This window comes from Alternaria arborescens, assembly GCF_004154835.1.
Source record: "Alternaria arborescens strain FERA 675 chromosome Unknown contig_23, whole genome shotgun sequence".
Classification (NCBI taxonomy): Eukaryota; Fungi; Ascomycota; class Dothideomycetes; order Pleosporales; family Pleosporaceae; genus Alternaria; species Alternaria arborescens.
Window position 1 is genome coordinate 304,620 of NW_021167878.1, and position 18,437 is coordinate 323,056.

The 18,437-nt window shown below is 52.3% G+C and overlaps 5 protein-coding genes across 5 annotated transcripts; 3 read left to right on the forward strand and 2 right to left on the reverse strand.

Annotated features, from left to right (window-relative positions):
- Positions 1-498: 498 nt before the first annotated feature.
- Positions 499-1,070, reverse strand: AA0111_g8867 (hypothetical protein; the record flags this gene model as incomplete). Its single annotated transcript, XM_028655361.1, has 2 exons — positions 499-606; positions 663-1,070. The coding sequence occupies 2 exons, from the start codon at positions 1,068-1,070 to the stop codon at positions 499-501; spliced, it is 516 nt and encodes a 171-aa protein (XP_028503654.1).
- A 1,002-nt stretch (positions 1,071-2,072) lies between these two features.
- On the forward strand, positions 2,073-3,734 carry AA0111_g8868 (hypothetical protein; the record flags this gene model as incomplete). The annotated part of the gene is made up of 2 exons (XM_028655362.1): positions 2,073-2,099; positions 2,157-3,734. 2 exons carry the CDS (start codon positions 2,073-2,075, stop codon positions 3,732-3,734), a joined length of 1,605 nt encoding a protein of 534 aa, XP_028503657.1.
- A 1,845-nt stretch (positions 3,735-5,579) lies between these two features.
- AA0111_g8869 (hypothetical protein) lies at positions 5,580-6,960 on the forward strand (the record flags this gene model as incomplete). The annotated part of the gene is made up of 3 exons (XM_028655363.1): positions 5,580-6,137; positions 6,186-6,276; positions 6,329-6,960. The coding sequence occupies 3 exons, from the start codon at positions 5,580-5,582 to the stop codon at positions 6,958-6,960; spliced, it is 1,281 nt and encodes a 426-aa protein (XP_028503598.1).
- Positions 6,961-9,865: 2,905 nt separating this feature from the next.
- Positions 9,866-15,525, reverse strand: AA0111_g8870 (putative ubiquitin fusion degradation protein; the record flags this gene model as incomplete). Its single annotated transcript, XM_028655365.1, has 3 exons — positions 9,866-10,062; positions 10,116-10,265; positions 10,317-15,525. The coding sequence occupies 3 exons, from the start codon at positions 15,523-15,525 to the stop codon at positions 9,866-9,868; spliced, it is 5,556 nt and encodes a 1,851-aa protein (XP_028503604.1).
- A 1,869-nt stretch (positions 15,526-17,394) lies between these two features.
- AA0111_g8871 (hypothetical protein) lies at positions 17,395-18,318 on the forward strand (the record flags this gene model as incomplete). Its single annotated transcript, XM_028655366.1, has 2 exons — positions 17,395-18,007; positions 18,056-18,318. The coding sequence occupies 2 exons, from the start codon at positions 17,395-17,397 to the stop codon at positions 18,316-18,318; spliced, it is 876 nt and encodes a 291-aa protein (XP_028503602.1).
- Positions 18,319-18,437: the final 119 nt, after the last annotated feature.

The window sequence follows — 18,437 nt, forward strand, 5'->3', positions numbered from 1 at the left end:
CTATATGGTTAGGTATTTATGTACAGCCGCCGAGGATGTGAAGTACATCAGTCCTATATATACCGCCTATAGTTCAGCTGTGCACTATCAGTTAGATGGCTTTTGTTCATGCAAGAAGATTTTGCCCATCAAAGGTCGGGTGGCCCCTGAAGCCACGTTGACTGCCACCACGGCCTCCACGACCGCCTCAACGACCACAATAATTCCCACGTCCATGACCTTGACCTCGACTTTGGTAATCAAGGCGTAGGTATCGACCCTACTCCGTATTTCCCAGATGCTGTCCTCGATGTCTTCGAGACGTATGGGGAAGGTCTCCCTTACTGCTACTGCCGTATGGTTGCCAATTCTTCATGGTAATACCCACATTACAAACAAGAATTTGCTCCGCGGTACTTCAGGTGCGGCGATTATATTTCATTAGTACGAGGTTTGTGATTTGCGCTGCAATAGTTAAGGTAATCTCCGTCACAGTGCAAGATCTCTTAACATCTTCATTCAGATATCGTGTTTCGCTTTGCCACTCTGTGTTTGGGCTTTTCCGTTTGCGTCGTTCACCATTACATTCGCGGGTAGTTCAATGGGTTTGCTGTCATCGAAGGTTGGCTGTAGTCCGTCAGACTTTCCATCTTCATCACAAATATTCCAATGACGGCACCTACCGCTGCCACGTATCCGTCCAGCTGTTGCGCTGGCAAAGGCTCAGGTCTTTCGCCTCCTTGCAGTTCTAATGGCCCAGTATTTTGCTGATAGTTTTGTAGCTCTGACGGGCCGGTATATTCGTATTGTTGTTTGTTTTGCAGCTCTGTCCGTAGAGGCTCCTGTCCTGCATAAGGCGGTTCATGTCCATTGCTTGGCGCGCCTGCAGGCGCGATATACTGGGCGCCAACAAATGGCGTGCGCTCTTCTTGCATCCTGCGCATGGCCCTCTCGCGCCTCCGCTGTTTGCTACATATTTTGAAGAAGATGATGGTGCAGAAGACGCCAGAAAGGAACAAAACAACAAGAATGATGACGGCTACAGTGCCTTGGAGCGAGAGATTTGCGCTGCGACGCTGTAGGGGTGCCATGGTGTTTTGCGCTTCGGTCGAGATCGTGAAGGCGGGCTGAAGTACGAAGAACACGAAAGGACCGAAGTTGCGAAATGTCACCACGCAATGGGGGCCTGAGGTGTACTTAAACCAGACACAACTGGAGTGGGACAGACCCGAAACCCATGCATGCCACGGCACAGATCCTTTGCACTGGCATGGATGTGATGGAGATGTCGGGCGTACTTTGGGGGCCTAAATGGCGGCGCGAGGCTGATTCATAGGTGTTTGGGCAGATCATCTGCCCCAACCAGAACCGCCGGAGTCTACAGTGACGATACAAGCGAATGGGATCCAATTAGAAAGTTCTTCACAGGACGCTCTGATGATGTCTTTTTGGATGTCTCGCCAACAGTGCCCGTCCACGATCCTGGTGTAGGATGCCTCATGCTGTTCAAGCCAAACACCACCTCCTGATAATACAACATGCCGCTCTTGACCATTTTTATGATATCAGTAAGGGTTGATGGTGGTATCCAGGGCTTACGATTATTATGCCAGTGATGTGTGAGGTTGTCGAGAATGCGGTGGTAGATACGCTTCAGCCGCTTGCATTAGCGTATACTAAATTGGTTGATGACGCGCGATTCGATCCAGGGCGACATGACGTCTAACATCTAACCAGCGCGAAGAATCCAGTAGCGTACACACTGAAAATCGCAAACCCTTCGTCTCCTTATATTTACAGTCGCCATGGTGCAACAACGGTGAACTGCTCTCTATGCGCGAAGCTCGGTTACGTTCTCCCCCTCCCACGTTTTTCGCGATCACGCGCCGGCGCTGTTCCACCACACCCCACGCACTTCTGCCTGTGCGACCACCTATCGCATAATTGATTAGCCATACTCGGTCCTGTCGCATCAAACGCACAAATCTTCAGACGGATTGACTGCGCGACAAATTCCATCAGTTCAAAGTTCAGTTTGAGTATGCACTCGCTGTACAGACACATAAGAAGACGTCAATACTACAAGAACCAAAATGGATGAGGATCTACGTCTGCTCGAGGTAAGGGCACTACTAAGTACTGCTGCACGAGGTTGCTAACGGTAATGCGATCCACAGCAGGAATACTGCCCAGCAATAGATCCCACACTACTGTATACGATATACTCGGATTTCGCGGGAGAGCCAAACGCGATTGACCTTACTAGACAATTGCTGGAACCCTTGAAGTTGACAGCCGAGGCAGAAGTCCTCGATTTCGACCCCTCGGGCAGCAGTGGAGGCGCTTTTCAGGGTAGCCCAGACAAGCACAGCACCGATGCTGACTCCAACGCTGAATCGTGGACCACGCAAACGGTAGCCACGGACCGCTCGACTTTCTCGAACGAATTCTCCACACTTAGCGTTAACGGACGGTCAGGGAGTTCGGAAGGGTCGTTGGAGGATGGATACTACAAAGACACCGAGCAATTCGACGTCCCGACAAAGGAGCTGTTGCTCGCCGAAACCTTCCCAGGTCTGCGGCTCGCACAGGTGACGTATACGTTGAAGAAATGCGGATACGACTACGATAAAGCGACGGATGAACTGTTGAACCAAGTCTTCTTTGACGATAGTAGGAAGAGCCCTACTGAAGAAGGTCCGATCGCGAAGGGGATTGAGGCCTTCTCAGAAGATCACCACGTCCCGCAGAAAGGCAAAAAGGGGAAGAGCAAGAAGAAGCAGAGGTTATCTCTGGAAGCAGGTACTAGCCATTTTGTCGAATCAGATGCGCCAGCAAATCGTTGGCAAAGCACAAGTCGCGACGTGGACTTCATAACATCGCGTACAGGGCTGTCGGCGAAGGCTGTGTCGTCACTTTACCACGCAAACGGAACTTCTCTTTCGGCAACTGTACTAGCGATCGTAAGGAAAGACATCGCAGCGCACAAGAAGGAAAGTCAGCCCGACGCTGCGCTAGTGCAAGACGCGATCACACTCAACGAAGCCTTTCCGTCTATGGACTTGGAGCATGCTCTTGCCATAGTACGCCTCACTGCCCCATCAACGATAAAAGCCCAGGAATTAGCAAAGTCCCTCACTCAACAACCTGCAAGCGAAACGGGCGGCAAGGGTGGCATCAAGCTCGACATACGATACGCTCCTGTCGATCTATCCGACCCTTCCGAATCCTCGAAGCTTCCTACCTTGACTCCCTCTGCCCGGCCACGTGACGCAATGTCCACGGCCGCTGCTCGAAACGAAGCTTTTGGAAAAGCATCTGGAGCCTACCGTAAAGGCAAATCCACACCACTCATGAGACAAGCAGCTGCGTACTACGCACAAGAAGGCCGTGACCTAAACGCGAATCTGAAGGCGATGAACGCAGCCGAAGCCGACGCATTCGTTTCGCAACAATCTGGTCCTACTGATCTGGATCTGCATGGCGTCACTGTGGCAGATGCAACAAGAATTGCCAAGCAACGAACGCAAGCTTGGTGGAATAACCTAGGCGAGCGGAGAATACCAGAATGGAGTGGTGCTGGGAGGAGAGGAGGGGGTGAGGCATACAGAATCATCACTGGCTTAGGCAGACACAGCGAGGGTGGAAGAGGAAAGCTAGGGCCTGCTGTGCTCAAGGCGCTAGTCAATGAAGGCTGGAAGGTAGAAGCGGAGCCTGGAGAACTATACGTTACGGGCCTGGCAAGAAGAAGATGACGTAGTTTGCATGTTTAGGCGTGATCTTGGAGCATTTCAGCAATGTATCGGGCTCGACGTTTTTTGGAGCACACACCATAACATCACCATACCACTAGCGTTTTGTCGTGATTTAGCAAAGCGCTGTAATTGATTGCGATCGACTAAGGGATCAAAAGGACTTCTGAAAATACAAGACTTTTGGCCCTCACACGTTGTTCTTTCTAACAACCAGAACCAATTTCCGATGCTATCGACGCAGAATTCATTTAGTATATACTTTTGAAATATCGAACAAATCAGGTACGGAACGAGGCTTTGTTATCGTAGCGCGAGGATTCTGATCGGCTCAACGCCCTTGGCTACGACTCAGAGAGGTCAATCAAACTTGAGCCATGGGAATACATCCCGACGACGCAATTCGACGTTGGAATATATGTGGTATCATCTCACGTCTATGGTATTCTTCCATGGTGTGAGACCACGAAGTTGGGTGATCGAATGGTGAAATGTCTGTGTAATCACTGTCGAGCTCTCTACTGAGCTGTGTGGCCTATGCTAGGCAAACGCATAGGCACGTGCACCACAGGTACAAGTCCCTGCCGTCACACATGTTTTGAGTTTCGTAGTTTCTCCAAGGCCTCAATCACTTCCGATCTCGACGCTGTGCCACCGAGATTTCGCAGGGCGTGCAGAGCAGCTAGATGGTCCGACTCATTGCATGCCCCGGTAGCGTCACTTATGGTAGTGACGGCGAAGTCCAGTTGATAGCCTTGCGAAGCTGCCGTCCTTGTAATAGAAGCCGTTCTGCATATCGACCACTATGAGCGCTGGACTGGAGTCGAACTGGGTCATTATAGAAGGTCTTTTTGGAGGAAATCGGTCTTCAGGTCTTGCTTATTGCGCCAGGTGAAGTGCTACGGCCTCCCTACCCTTGAGGCTAGCGGCGCGCTAAACATTCAAGCTTCGCTGGACTCCACTCGCCGTCCGCTGTCCTCATCTTTGTCACTTCTCCCTCAAACTAAATCGATCCCGAAACGTTCAACAACATGTCAAAAACGCTCTCGCACATCGTCTGTCACAGTTGTAAGGCCGAACCTTAGATCTGCCTTAGTTTCAAAACCAAAACACACGTTTTTAACCGGAGAAATAACGCGCCAAGCTGTCGTTTCACGGGAGCTGCGACAGAAACAGCAACACCATTATTTGGAAGCAACGTCAACGGTTGATTATGAGCACGTAGAGGAATACCAGATCATCACGTTTGTTACGATACCATTGAGCGCGAGAGGGATACCGCTCTCGTTTGAATCCAGGAGTCAACACGGTGTGCGGTCGTCCCATAGGGATCTCATGCTACGCCAAGACCCAGCGTACGGTTGAGCTCCAGGTCGCACATGGAACAAGCAATCACGTGTTTTGTATAATGCGGGGACCCAGTTACATGACCAGTGTTTCGCCTTTCTCACATCGAAGTTGCAGACTACGGCAGAGTAAGCTCGCGCAACAGCATGATGGCCTCAGGGCATGCAATACTTCCTGCACGCATTGCTACAGCCTCACACTTACCACCATGATCGACAAAACGATCTGCTGGAGGGCCAGAACACGTCAGCTGTTTGATACCGGACGTCCTCTCCCCGATCGGGCCTTTCCCCATGGGTGATGATATATAGAGGTAATGTCTTGCCTAATCATGGAATCATTCTTCAGTTCGATACTTGTTGAACATCTCAGTCCTTGTTCTCTACTTCTCCTCATCAACTTCCCTTGTACATATCGCTGCTAGTCGGCTTTAATTTCTCCACACACTCTCTATACACTTCACTGCCGGGCAGTTCATCTCAATCTTTCTCAACTATCAACATGAAATTCGACTCCTCCATTCTCATCGCCTCTTTGGCTGCCTCCGCTGTTGCGGCTCCGGCTCCTTTCACCAACGCTGGTCTTGGAAAGCGATGGGTTGACACCACTGGTGGACAGAAGATGCCCGCACACTTCGTCTCCACCGTCCGCAAGCTTTCCACCGAAAAGCTCAAGACCAAGCGTCAGCTTGACCAACTCCTCGGTGGATTGACTGGAGGAGCCGGCGGAGCAGGAGGTGCCGCTGGCGGTGCTGGCGGCGCTGGAGGACTTGGAGACCTCCTTGGCGGCCTTACTGGCGGTGCGGGTGGCGGCAACGCAGCAGGTGGAGCTGCGGGTGGAGCAGCAGGCGGAGCTGGAGGTCTTGGTGACCTTCTTGGTGGACTGATGGGCGGCGGCGCTGCTGGTGGCAACGCTGCTACTGCTGGAGCTGCCAACACTGCCGGCGCTGCTAACACTGCCGGTACTGCCAACACTGCTGCTGCCGGCGCCGCGAACGGCAACGGCAAGGGCAAGGGAAAGGGTAAGGGTAAGGGCAACAAGGGTGCCGCTGGTGCCAACGTAAGTACTTATCATTTCGAACTTTTCACGCATGCTAACTCTCTCCAGGGCGCCGCCAACAACGGCACAGCCGCAGCAGGTGGTAGCACTGGTGCTAATGGTCAGGCTGGAAACGGCCAGGCTAACCTTCCCACTGCCGGTAAGTTGTCTAAGATTTCATGACCTCAAGCATAGACACTGACACATTCTAGGTGCTGGTCAAGGCCAACAGGCCGCCGGAGCTGCCACTCCCCCTACTCCTCCCACTGCTGGTCTCGCTGGTAACGCAGCACCCCCGGCACCCCCAGCTCCTCCTGCCAACGGTGCTGCCCCTCCCGCCCCTCCCGCCCCTCTTGCAAGCGGTGCTGCCCCTCCTGCTCCCCCAGCTGGTGGAGCTGCTCTTCCCGTTCCTGGCCAGCAGACTGGTACTGGTGCTGCAGGAACTGGCTCAACAGGAACTGGCTCTGCTACTGGTGTTCAGCAAGGAACTGGTGCTGCGGGTACTGGCTCTACTACTGGAACTCAGCAAGGAACCGGCCAGCTTACCCAGGGTGGCTCGGCCGGTACTGGCGCTGGACAGTCTACCACTGGCTCCACTACTGGGACTGGTGCGGCCACTGGCAACGGTGCTACTGGTAACACTGGTGCTAACACTGGCGCTACTTCCAACACTGGTGCTACTTCCAACACTGGTGCCACTGGCGCTACCGGTGCTTCTTCCAGCACTGGCGCTTCTACTGGAGCTTCCAACGGAGCTTCTGGCAACGGAAAGGCCTCAGGCAGCAAGAGCCAGTCTGCTGCTGACGCCGACTCCGCTCTCGCCGATTCCCAAGAGGAGGACTAGATCAATACTATGGCGAGTAGTTTGTTGGCACACATACCTTCGAAATGCAGGATGTGAGGAAATGAGACGATTGTACCGCAACAAGGTATTTGGTTTGGCTATGTAATGATAGAGACTGGAATAGTTTGGGGCTCACGATCATTTAACGGATAATGCTATTTACATTTAACGCGGAGTCTTTTGTCGTTAGGGATCTTGAGAGAAAGGTACTTGCAAACAGCAAATACACGATATACATACGTTTTGACCATTAGCATTTTTGGATAACACTCCCTTAATTTGTATGCGTGTAGTGATGTCATTGGTCAGCTTTGTGGCTGCAGCCTGATCCCAGTGAGGCAGTGCAGAAACTTGGCTGGGTCAACCTCCAACTTCCTATACCTTGCTGCAGTCCAGGTTTAACGATACATCCTCTCTCTGTTCAATATAGTCACAGAACCCCCATCCAGCAACCTCCGTCAATGCATCATGACTACTCACATATTTCATGAACAATTTCCGCTTCCATCGGACGAGAAGAGTATCAGAGTACTCTGCATACAACCGGGTGTCAGAGGTACTACAATCGAAGCTTCAATATGCAAGATAGATCTCAATGATCCAGAACGAGTGCCATACACTGCTCTCTCATATACATGGGGCAATGCTGCGATTGTCAACCATGTCCTGGTCAACAACGAGAAGATAGGAGTTGGAGCAAATTTGTTTCAGGCACTGCAGGACATCCGCTCCCCCGATGAATCGATCGTCATTTGGGTGGATGCCATTTGCATCGATCAAACGGACAACATTGAGAAGTCTCACCAAGTATCGCATATGGGCCTGGTTTATAAATTGTGCGAACAAGTGTACATCTGGCTTGGTTCTCCAGAAGACTCCGATCCGGTGGGAAGCAACCCTTTCGCGCTTGTGGAACATTTCGCAGCCGACAAGCATTTCTATGAACTCCCAGGCTATCATAAAGACCAATCCGCTAATACCTGGAAATTGGACACCAACAACGCAGAGTTCATTTCCATTTGGGAAGGATTTGGACTTCTTGCTAGAAGTCCATGGTGGCACAGGGCTTGGACGGTACAGGAGGCCATTCTACCAGATCAAGTGGTCGTCACGTATGATACATGGAGAAACCCCTGGAAGAGTTTCGAATTGTTTCGGAAAAACCTGCAGAACAAGTTTCCTAGTCATGCCTCCGGTTGCTGTTACGACGCTTATCAGTCGATCAGCGTGAGTGGAATGAGGGCCATGGTCCATGTAAGGGGCTACATTCAGACGTTAGAAGGATCGCGTCGTGTATTACGGGGCTTCAAGACATTTTACGAGGTCAGCTTTGCCTATATGAATCGACAATGCTCCAACCCTCTAGACAAGATATACTCTCTCCTAGGATTACCTGGCTCATCCAAAATCGAACTGTACCCAGATTACACGAAGGAAGTGCCAGAGGTGTATGTGGAGGCTTTTTGTAAGATGCTAGAAGAAACCGGGATGAGTCCTCGGTGCCTACTTGGCGAAGGATTCAATAGCGAAAGGTTCAACCTGCCTTCCTGGGTGCGTGACTTCTCTGCAGTCTTCAATCCGGCATTTCAGCTTCAACGCATCCATTCGAATTATTATCGCTACAAAGCCTGTGGAGGTCTGTCTGGGAGGCTTGAAGTGAAGGACCGGAAGCAATTACTGACGAATGGAATTCTCATCGATCGAGTAAAAGCCGTGGCCAAGTGGACATATAACTGGGAGTCGACAAACTTTGGGAAGATTCTCCACAAGTGGCGCCGCACTTGCGATAAAAATGGAGTCTCAGTTAGAACCGATGAATCAGTTGACGCCTTTGCCAGAGTTTTGTGTGGCGGCGTTATCCACCGGGAATATGGCCGCTTAGAACTGCTTGAGGAGAATGATGTCGATCTCCCCACTGATAGCGAATGGAGCCAGTTTTGGGCAACGGGCGACATAGACGCATTTGCCAGGAAGTACAGAAAAGCTTGTGTAAATTCATTGCAAGGGAGGTTACTTTATGTGACATTTTCAGGTCGTGTTGGTCTATCATTCCCAAATATCAAGGTCGGAGATGAAGTCTGGGTAATCCACGGTTCTAATGTACCGTTCATACTGCGGAGACAGTCTGAATCACCAGTACAACACCGACTGGTTGAAGAAACATACTTGCAAGGTGTAATGGATGGAAGCTGTGCTAGGGGAAATGACAGCGTAAGAGTGGTCTTAGTGTGAGCAATGCATACTTTGGTATCATCGACTTTATCCCGTGATGTTATGGTGACGCAGAACAGATAACCCATTAACAGCTTCCGTGACACGTAACATGGATACACTCTGAAACCGCAGCAGTGAGCGATACCGGAAAACAAGGCATTTACTACGCTAACTCACATCTTTCTGGTAGGGTTTGCTACAACAGTTGGCCTTCTGACAACACGATTGAACGTAGAGTTCGATAGCATCTAGTATACTCTCAGTAAATCCATAACGTGATTGGCAATGAGTGCATACTGAAAACAACGCTTTGGATATAGAACATCTACATCAGCGACAATCAAACCCAACACAACAGGCTAGTCATGAATCCCCTTACGATTCTAAAGTCTGAATTGATACAGACTGAACTACCTACACTCAGAAACACCCCCATCCCGTCCATCCCCTAACTTTACAATGCATACTAAAAACCCACGAACATCGTCGTGGTAAAGGCGTTAAATCTATGCATGTCCTAGCAAAGAAGAAAAAAAGCATAAAACTATGTCCCCTGGCGCCCCGTACGGAAAAAGCCCCAGGGTATCCCATGTTCTTCCTGCCCTACTCCTACCATGCTCCCACAATTCCATCCTCCTCATTTCCCACTAGTGTAACCGTCACTTCTACCACCACCCACTCATCCAGCAGTCTAAGAGAGGTGGAAAGCCCCCTGGCCCTCCCTTATAGCCACACTAAGCTTCTCGCGCAGAATCTCAACAGTGCTGTAATCCGGCATCTTCAGGTAATTGACGCACGTCATGACAGAAGGCAGGTAGTCATCGGATGTGAAGGGTGGTTCGCTGGGCTTGCATACAACCGTAAACATTGGCGTGAGAGCCTTGAAGCCTGTGGAAGCGTTAGTATGAATTCGTCAAGGAATAAGTAGGGAATGAACTTGCCTCCAATCGGGAGCTTGGGGCTACCGGTGATGAACTGCAAAAAGTCTCTACGCTCCTGTGCATCGAACTCGCTCATAGTAGCGAGTAGGTTGCGCACGCTCTTGCTGTCGAGGTTGTAGCCATGATCCGCTTTGATGGAATCCATAAGAGCTAAGATGAGGTTAGTAACAATAATCAACAGTTGGATGCTGGGAAACTTACTCTCTAGCGACCAATCCTCATCTGTCCGGCCGAACAGCATGACTAGCTCATCTGGGGTGAACGCCTTGAGAGCAGAGTATGGGAAGACCTCTGTGAAGCCTGCGCGGAAAGCGTCGGCTTGCCGCTGTACACCGGAGCCAAGCGTGAAGTCAATAACCTTCTCCACATACGTGTCGACATTCTCGATTGTGACTGGTGTGTCCGCACCATTCGAGATAAGCTCGATCGAATCATAGCCTGGAAGTGTAAAGTCCAGAGCTAGATCTTCTACCCGGCAGTCTTGGATGACTATGTCTTGCAGGGCTGCGGACTTTGCTGTTGCGCTCATGTCGTCGTTGTCGACCTTCTTCTTCGCATCGGCAAACTGCTTGAGGAGTAGCAGAGACTTGGCTAGATCTTCATCAACAGCCTTAATGGCTCCAAGAGAGGGTGCAACCGCTGCGCTAGTGCCGTCGCTGATGCGGAAGAAGGTCGGGTTGAAAGAGACGTCGATAATGCGAGAGTCCAGCATAGAGCGGGCAACGAATTTACCCAAGATCTTGAAAAGCTCAAGACGCTTCTCGCCATTCTCGGTGCTCGCTTCCTCAGCGCTCATAGGAGCCGGGTAGAGACCTCGCTTACCGAAAGCATATTCGTCACTGTCGTTGGACTCGTTCTCTCGCCAGAGCTTCAATTTCTTCTTCGAGAACTCACGCGACACAGTGGAGTAAAACTCCAGTGTTGGCCCTAGACCGGTTCCAACTTCCTCAAAGTACTCCACTTCCAGGACACTGGCAGAATGTCCATAGAGCTGCATCACTTTCATCGCAGATTCCAGGATCCGGGATCTAGAAATGCGGACCTTCTGGCGTTGGAGGCGACCCAAGAATGGCCGCTCGTCCCTATGTCGACTATCACGTGAGTCGCTCGTGGGCTGCGAGTTCTGCCATCGTGTCATCGACCGTGAGTAGCCGAACGAGGTGGACTGTAAGAAGAGATGGCGTGTCTCGAATGGGAACAGGAATGGGTAGAAACGTGCCAGATCCTCGCTCCAGCTAGGGAGACAGTTACTCGCTACCACAAGAGGCTCTTCCAGCTGACGGTTCAGTTTCGCCGTAAGCTTCGTGTTGACAAACTGTGAGAGTGGCTCGGCATTCAGCTTGACTTGTTCCTTGTTCGCGAGCAGAATGTCGTCAAGGTGCGAGTTCAGCCCGTGGAGTATACTTAGCAACCGCAGGATACCAGACGTCACAGGGTGTTGATCAAGTGAGGCTGGCATACCGGAGACATCCGATCGTGACTCTGGAGGCGGTGTCAAGGAGCTGGGCTCGCTTGGTGGAGGGCCCTGGACCCGCTTAAACTTGATAGTATGAATGCCATTCCAAACAGAGCGATGTGATCCATCTTGTGGCTGAGCTTGACTGAAGTGCACAGCGCGGTAGATTGTCGTCTCATTTGAAAGTGGCTGATCATTCACGCTAAACTCGATGTGCCAGTCTTGCGGGGTTGATTGCACAGCGGCAGCATATGAAAGCGCACTTGCCGCACCGCCCAACTGTTGGCGCATAGCGGCTGAGCTTTGAAGTAGCGCGGACAAACGGGATGATGGTGTTCGGTTCTCAGCAGGTGGTTTTGCCAACGGCGTGTTTTGCACCGGTGTGGCGATCCTGGTGCCATCCTCTTCCCGAGCAGTGGCTTGCCCTGTTGATGCAACTTCCACACTAACAGCTGATGGATCTGGCATGTCCTCGTCCAGCTCATCGTCCAGCTCGTCAACAATAGCATTCAAGGCGCTGTCCTCGTCCATGGAATCTCCGTCAGAGAGCTGCGCTTCATCAGCGCATTCGACTGGATCTTGGCTGCTTTGCGATTGTGCCTTGGCTGGAGGTGGTGGCGGAGGTGGAGGAAGCTGATTCTGTTGACGCCTACTGGATCGCCGGGACTTCTCTCGGGTAGCTGAGCTCGGTCCTGGTTGGGGTGAATCAGTCGGAGCACCCTTGGATCGTGAAGACTTCTTCAAAGCACGATTTGCTGTGCCAGAAGGGGTGTGCGGTGGTGGAGGCGCACGTCCTTCAGACAGAGCTTGAGCATACATGGCCTCAAACTGATCCCTAGAGGGAAACTGGTCCCGAGACTTGGACGGTCGTGGTCGATCCGCCAGGCTAATGCGAGGTCGAAGGTAGTCGTCCAAGGCTTTGAATGTTGCGATGGCATGAATGGAAACCATGATGTTCCTGTATGTCTTTGGAATGCCTGACTCGTCATCGGCGACAAGCTTGAGCCTGAGCTGCTTTGCGAGCATTGAAGTCGCGCTTCCTCGACTATCGTACATGTTCTGGTGAACGGTAATCACGTCGAAGTGTTCAGACCTACTGAGCAAATCTTGGAGCTTGTGGACCAACACACTAAAAGGCGTAGCTGGAGATGCAGTGCTCGCGGTCTTGATCTTGCTCTGGCTACTACCTCCCATAAAGGCTTCCAAGAAGATAGGCCTGGGATCAACATTCTTGTTCGTTGTAGGGGTCGAAAACAGCTCCAACAACACTTCCACAATTTTTGAGGTCTTGAGCTCGTAGCTTGTAATGCTCTCCAAAGCATCACCTTCGAAATAAGAAGCCAGTCGAGTAAACAGGGTCATGCAGTCGCTTGCGTTACCATCAGCAACGCACTCCTTGATCTTTTCAGCGAGCGATTTTAGGTCATCTAGGACCGCCGAAGCTTTGTCGCGTATAGGCTTATCGGAGTCCTTCTCGTGAGCCTCAATGAACTTCTTGGCACGCAGCGTGATGATATCTTCGACGTTGGGCATCGGTGGTGGTTCCCGCTCGTCAGAAGATGATGAAGAATCCGACTCGTCATCCTCGTCCCGGTTGTGGCTGCTCTCGTTTTGTTCGTCATCCGGGTCCACGTCCTCTCCATCGTCAGATTGCATTTCCACATCCACGCCTTCGCTCGAATGCGGCTCGACCTCCTGCTCACCAGAGGAGACAGTGCTAGCGCCTGATTCAGCTGCCGCTTCAACCTCAACTGCTGGTTTCGAGTCCTTAGGCTTGGTTTCCAGTGCCTTGCATGGGCGATTTGCCAGTTGTGAGATCTCGGAGATGACGCCCTCACGATAGAACTGGTATCGATAAATGGGCTCCAGTCGCTTAAGTAGCAGTTCAGCAGCCTGCAATGCATAGGTCACTAAAGATGGATGATCTTGCTGGGTAAAGATTGATGCCAAGTGTGAAGCGTATGGAACTGGCCGTAGGGCTTCCTCTAGAATATCGGTGTCCAGATTTGACAGCATTTTGAGATGTGCGGTGAGCACCTTCTGCCGAACACTGAGGTTGACGGTGCTCGAGTAAGCATCTGTCAAAGTCGGCAGAAGAATCACAGCGAAGCGCTTAACCTCTGCTTTGCAATCTTCCAGCAGCTCAACGCGCTTCTCGTTCGCAGTCTTCTTGTTCGTAGATGAGAGCGGAAGAAGATCGTCGCCTGGGTAACCCGCATCGAAGAGATCGTCAAGGTAAGTCAGGCCATCGGTTGAGACATCAGGGAGCAGTTCACAAATGACATTCAACGTCTCGAATACCTGGTCCTTGGGCCGATGAATCAGAGCTTGCATGATGACCACCGAGTCGATTTTCGCTGCGACGTCTTCAGTGCCGCTAGGAGGTGAAACACCAGTGAGGATCTGATATAGAGTATCGACCACGTTCGTCTTTAAAAGCTCAGCTGACAGACGTGGGCTCGCCTTTGCCGTATAAGCGAGAACTTGAAGGAACATGGTGTGAATACTGGGACCAATAAGGTTTGTACTACCTGGGAGCAGAAGTCGCAGGATCGCCTTAAGAAGTCCTGGGCTAACCAGCTCCTCCAGCTTGCTCTCCTGCTGTCTGAAGCTCTGAACGATCCTTGATACACAGATGCAGCCTTGCTCTACGACTTTCTGATCGTTGTTGTTCAGAATGTTTTCGAGGATGGGCATGACATCGCGCACGACTGGGAAGGAATCCTCTGGGATGTTTCGACAGCAGTTGGCGGCTGTTGTGACAGCTGTTCGCTGGGTGCTTGTGGCGAAGAAATCGAGGAACGTCAGGCACGCTGTGAGACCGCCTTCCCGTACAATGACTCCCGGAAATTCGACGGAGATCTTCTCCAATGTGCTCAGACATTGCTCTGCCAGGTCAATAAAGTTAATCTCGAGCAACTTTGAGCAGAGAACAGGCACGGCGCCACCGTAAACGACGTTGGCGGTCGCTTGAGGCAGAGCTTCCATCAAATTGGCCAAGCATCGGCAGGCGAGCAACATGAGCTCTGGATTCTCTTCCATTGTGAACTCGTTCGGCTGCATGAGCCTAACCAACTCCTTGACATAGGCATCGGGGGAGAAATGGCCAGCCAGGTTGTCTTCGGTAGAGATGAGGAGTACTTCGGACAGCTCTTGCAACGCAATTAGCTGTATGGACATGTCTGGCGACCGTAGTTGATCCAAGATGCCCCGCAGGCGCTGTGTTGTGCCCGCCATCATGCCGGTAAGCTGCCTGAGCGCAGAGAGGCTGTGTGAGTTGCGTCCAAGGAAGCCACTGGTGAAGGGATCATCATCATCGTCGTCGTCGTCGTCGTCGTCGTCGTCGTCATCGTATCGCTCTCCGTGTTCGTCGCCGTTCTCGTCGTCGCTGGTATGGTCCTCGCCAGACTGGCGCGTCTCCTCTTCAGCGTTATTTGCGGGTGCGTCGTCCATGCTTGTATCGTCTTCGGCCTTGTTCGACTTTCGCGAGCTTCGTCGGGATGTGGAAGGAGTATCGGCGTCTTGCGCGGCGCTAGAGGGTTTGCTCTTGCGGCCACTCTTGGATCGTTTCGAGGGTTGTGGCGTCGACTTCTCGTCGATAGGATCTGATGGTGGGCTGTCTTTAGTCAGCGCATACTCTGGCGTTGGAGCGGCTGGCACAGACCCAGATGAAGACATGACTGCTTTGCCTTTAGCTTTCTTGGCCTTGGTTGCAGGTGGAGCGGGCGGGTCTTGAGCGTCGACTTTGGTTCGCTTGTTGCGAGCACCGCGTTTCGGTTGTGGTTCTGCGTTGTCCAGTTGGTCTGGGCTGGGATCTCGCGCTGAAGTCTTCCTCTTGCGTGAAGAAGCTGGTGCGGGCGGCGGGAGGGCTGCGGGTGGGGGAGGTGCGGGCGGTGAAATGTCGTTGGTGTTGGCGGGTTGGCGCCTTTGCGAGCGAGTGACTCTGGACGACATGAGATTGTGAATACAGGCTTGTGAAATCGAGATGCGCGCAGACTGTGGCCCCGGTGGGTGCAGCACTTCTGTTTCGGCAAAGCAACGTGAGACTTGGTTGAGAACCACAGCAGTTGATGGTGTTGAACCGTGGGGTGGAAGAAAACTGCAGCGGCCAAGGGTCGAGTAGGAAGGTATTTACCTTTCACGAGGTCCTCTGGATGCCATCAAGGACGCGCCATTAGGCGTGCTCAAGCGAGTGCGGTAGGTGCAAACACAGGGAAGGCGTTGGTGGCGGTCAGGGCGGTCGGTGGAATCAAACAGAGCAAACGAGTGTATTGCTCTGGTAGTGTGATGGGTAATAGAAAGAGATGGTAATACTGTAGTGACGCTGGCGAATGCTAGACGTCGATACCCGCCTGCATGCCAGAGGGAGCTAATTACGTGACCTGACTAGCGCCTTTGCTGTTATCGATAGAGGGTCGCAGTCACCGTATCAAGTATGACCTGCGCCTGCCTGCCAGTACTCACCATGAGTATCTACTATACGCGTGTTTTGTTGCACTGTCGCAGTGCCAGCGGTGAATGGCTGATGGACGGTTGAATTCCTGAACACGCGTGCATGGCCTCTCACCAGCCTGTCTGGCAATTACGGTCTTCCATTGTGAATTCTGGTTATCCAACCCGACTGGGTTGGGACGAAAGCATTGAGGCTGAATCATCTTCCAAGGTTCGAGTGCGTGTGGAGGAAGCAGTGCGCACGTCACTGTTGGATACGTTGTTATCAGGACCCCCCAGTGAGTGGTGTATGGCCGCACACATTGGGCTGAGAAGTTTCGTCACGACTTCTAGGCTATGGAGTCTTCCCAAATTGTTCGATTCATCACGCCAACATTCAGTATGCTTCATAGCATAGGTACATGGTAAACTCGATTCACTTTTGGGTCATGTTAGCCTACAGCGACTCTGTCCTCCGACTTCGCTTCAGGGTTCCCTAGTGAGTAATCAGCCCGTTTCCAGTCATCTCTAGCGCCTACAGTTGCAAGTCAGGGTCGGCGTAACTCAGTTCCAAGACGAGCAATCGCGTCCGCTTTAGGGCCAAGCATTCTGATTGTTCAGCATACGGATCCTAGGCCCAAGAAGACTAATTCGAAGACACAACCGGGTACCTGTGGGGTCGGGGAAATGCCGACACGCCCACGTGAGGTCTCCCACTTCTCCTCGAGCAGTCTGCAGACATGGCTTGCCATTTGGCGAATGTTCGGATGCAAAAGGCGTTTCATATGCGGGCGCCACACAAAGTTTGCGGCTCAGGTTGGCTGGAGCGCCGGAGTTATGGGACGGCGAGAAGTGCGGTTGCAGGCAAAAAGAGGAACCCTGGGCAGCCCCGCCGCCCGCGTTCCAGCGTCTCGACGGCCGCCTAGAAGCAAACGTAAAATGGTACAAGATGCCCCCTCCTCCACGGCCGGATTGCGCTGTGCACCTATTTCCCTCTATCCGACCCAGGCATATCCCACCTTTGCAGTCTCATCTAGCCCGTCTTGTTGCGCCCACTGCCTGAAAACATAGTTCCATCGGGTGTCGCCTCGCTGCCCCCGCGTCATAACAAGGCTCCTATCGACTCACTTCTTACTACTGCCTAGTCTCTCAGTAGTCTCCCGGTGACCCCGTTTATCGCGGTATTCGTAAGCCTTTCACTCATAAATGCTCCCCTCCCGCCGGCAATTGACCTTGCCTTTTAGAAATATAACGCACATCCTACCTGTCGCCGCGACCCCACCCCGCCGTTACCTCCGCAGTTCACCACTACATAGCCGGCCACTCACCCCTCCGAGGTCACCCCTCGCTATCCGCCCGCGCATCGCAACAAGTAAAATCGCTGTCGCCGCCATGTCCTCGACAGATAACCGCGACATCCTGCTCGACGCCGGAATACCCAACGTCGAAGCCATGTCGCTCGACAACTACACGTTCCCAAAGGAGCGATTGAAGAAGACTCTCTCAAATCCCAACAAGCAACCCCTCGTACTCGTATCATGCGGTTCCTTTTCACCACCAACCAACCTACACCTGCGCATGTTTGAAGAGGCAGCCGACTACTGCGAGTTTGAAACCGAATATGAGGTCGTAGGCGGATTCTTCAGCCCCGTCGGCGACGCATACAAGAAAGCCGGGCTGGCTTCCGCACAACACCGAATCAATATGACGAGGATCGCTGTACAGGACAGCTCGAAGTGGATTGGAGTTGACCCATGGGAGCCGCTACACAAGGAGTATCTCCCAACCGTCAAGGTGCTTGACCACTTCGACCATGAACTCAACGAGGTTATGGGAGGCATTGCGACCGAGGACGGCCAGAAGAAAACTATCCATGTCGCGCTGCTCGCAGGCGCCGACCTCATCCAGACCATGAGCACACCCGGCCTGTGGGCTCGCGAGGATCTGAGCAGGATCCTGGGACACTATGGCGCCTTCATTCTCGAGCGCAGTGGTACCGATATTGGTGTGTTGAATCTAAAGCATAGTGCTCTACAACCACTAACATGTACAGACGACGCGCTCGTACAACTCCAGCAGTGGAGGCAGAACATCCGCGTGATCCCGCAACTCATTCAGAACGATGTTTCCTCCACCAAGATCCGTCTCTTCCGTAAGAGGGGTAAGAGCATCCGCTACTACATCCCGGACAAGGTGGTCGACTACATCTACGAACACGGTCTCTACAGCGACGACGAGAAGAAGGCAGCAGACAAGGGCAAAGAGACAGCATCTGCCGACGCTCCTGGATCTTCGCAGAGCGTTTCCGCTTCTTGAACGACTTCAACTACGGATCTGCGATGATCCCTTCGCGCACTGAGAATCGCATGTACCACCACTTCCGACAGGACTGCCGCGCCGCGTGGTGCGGTCAACGCTAGTCCATAATTACGCTT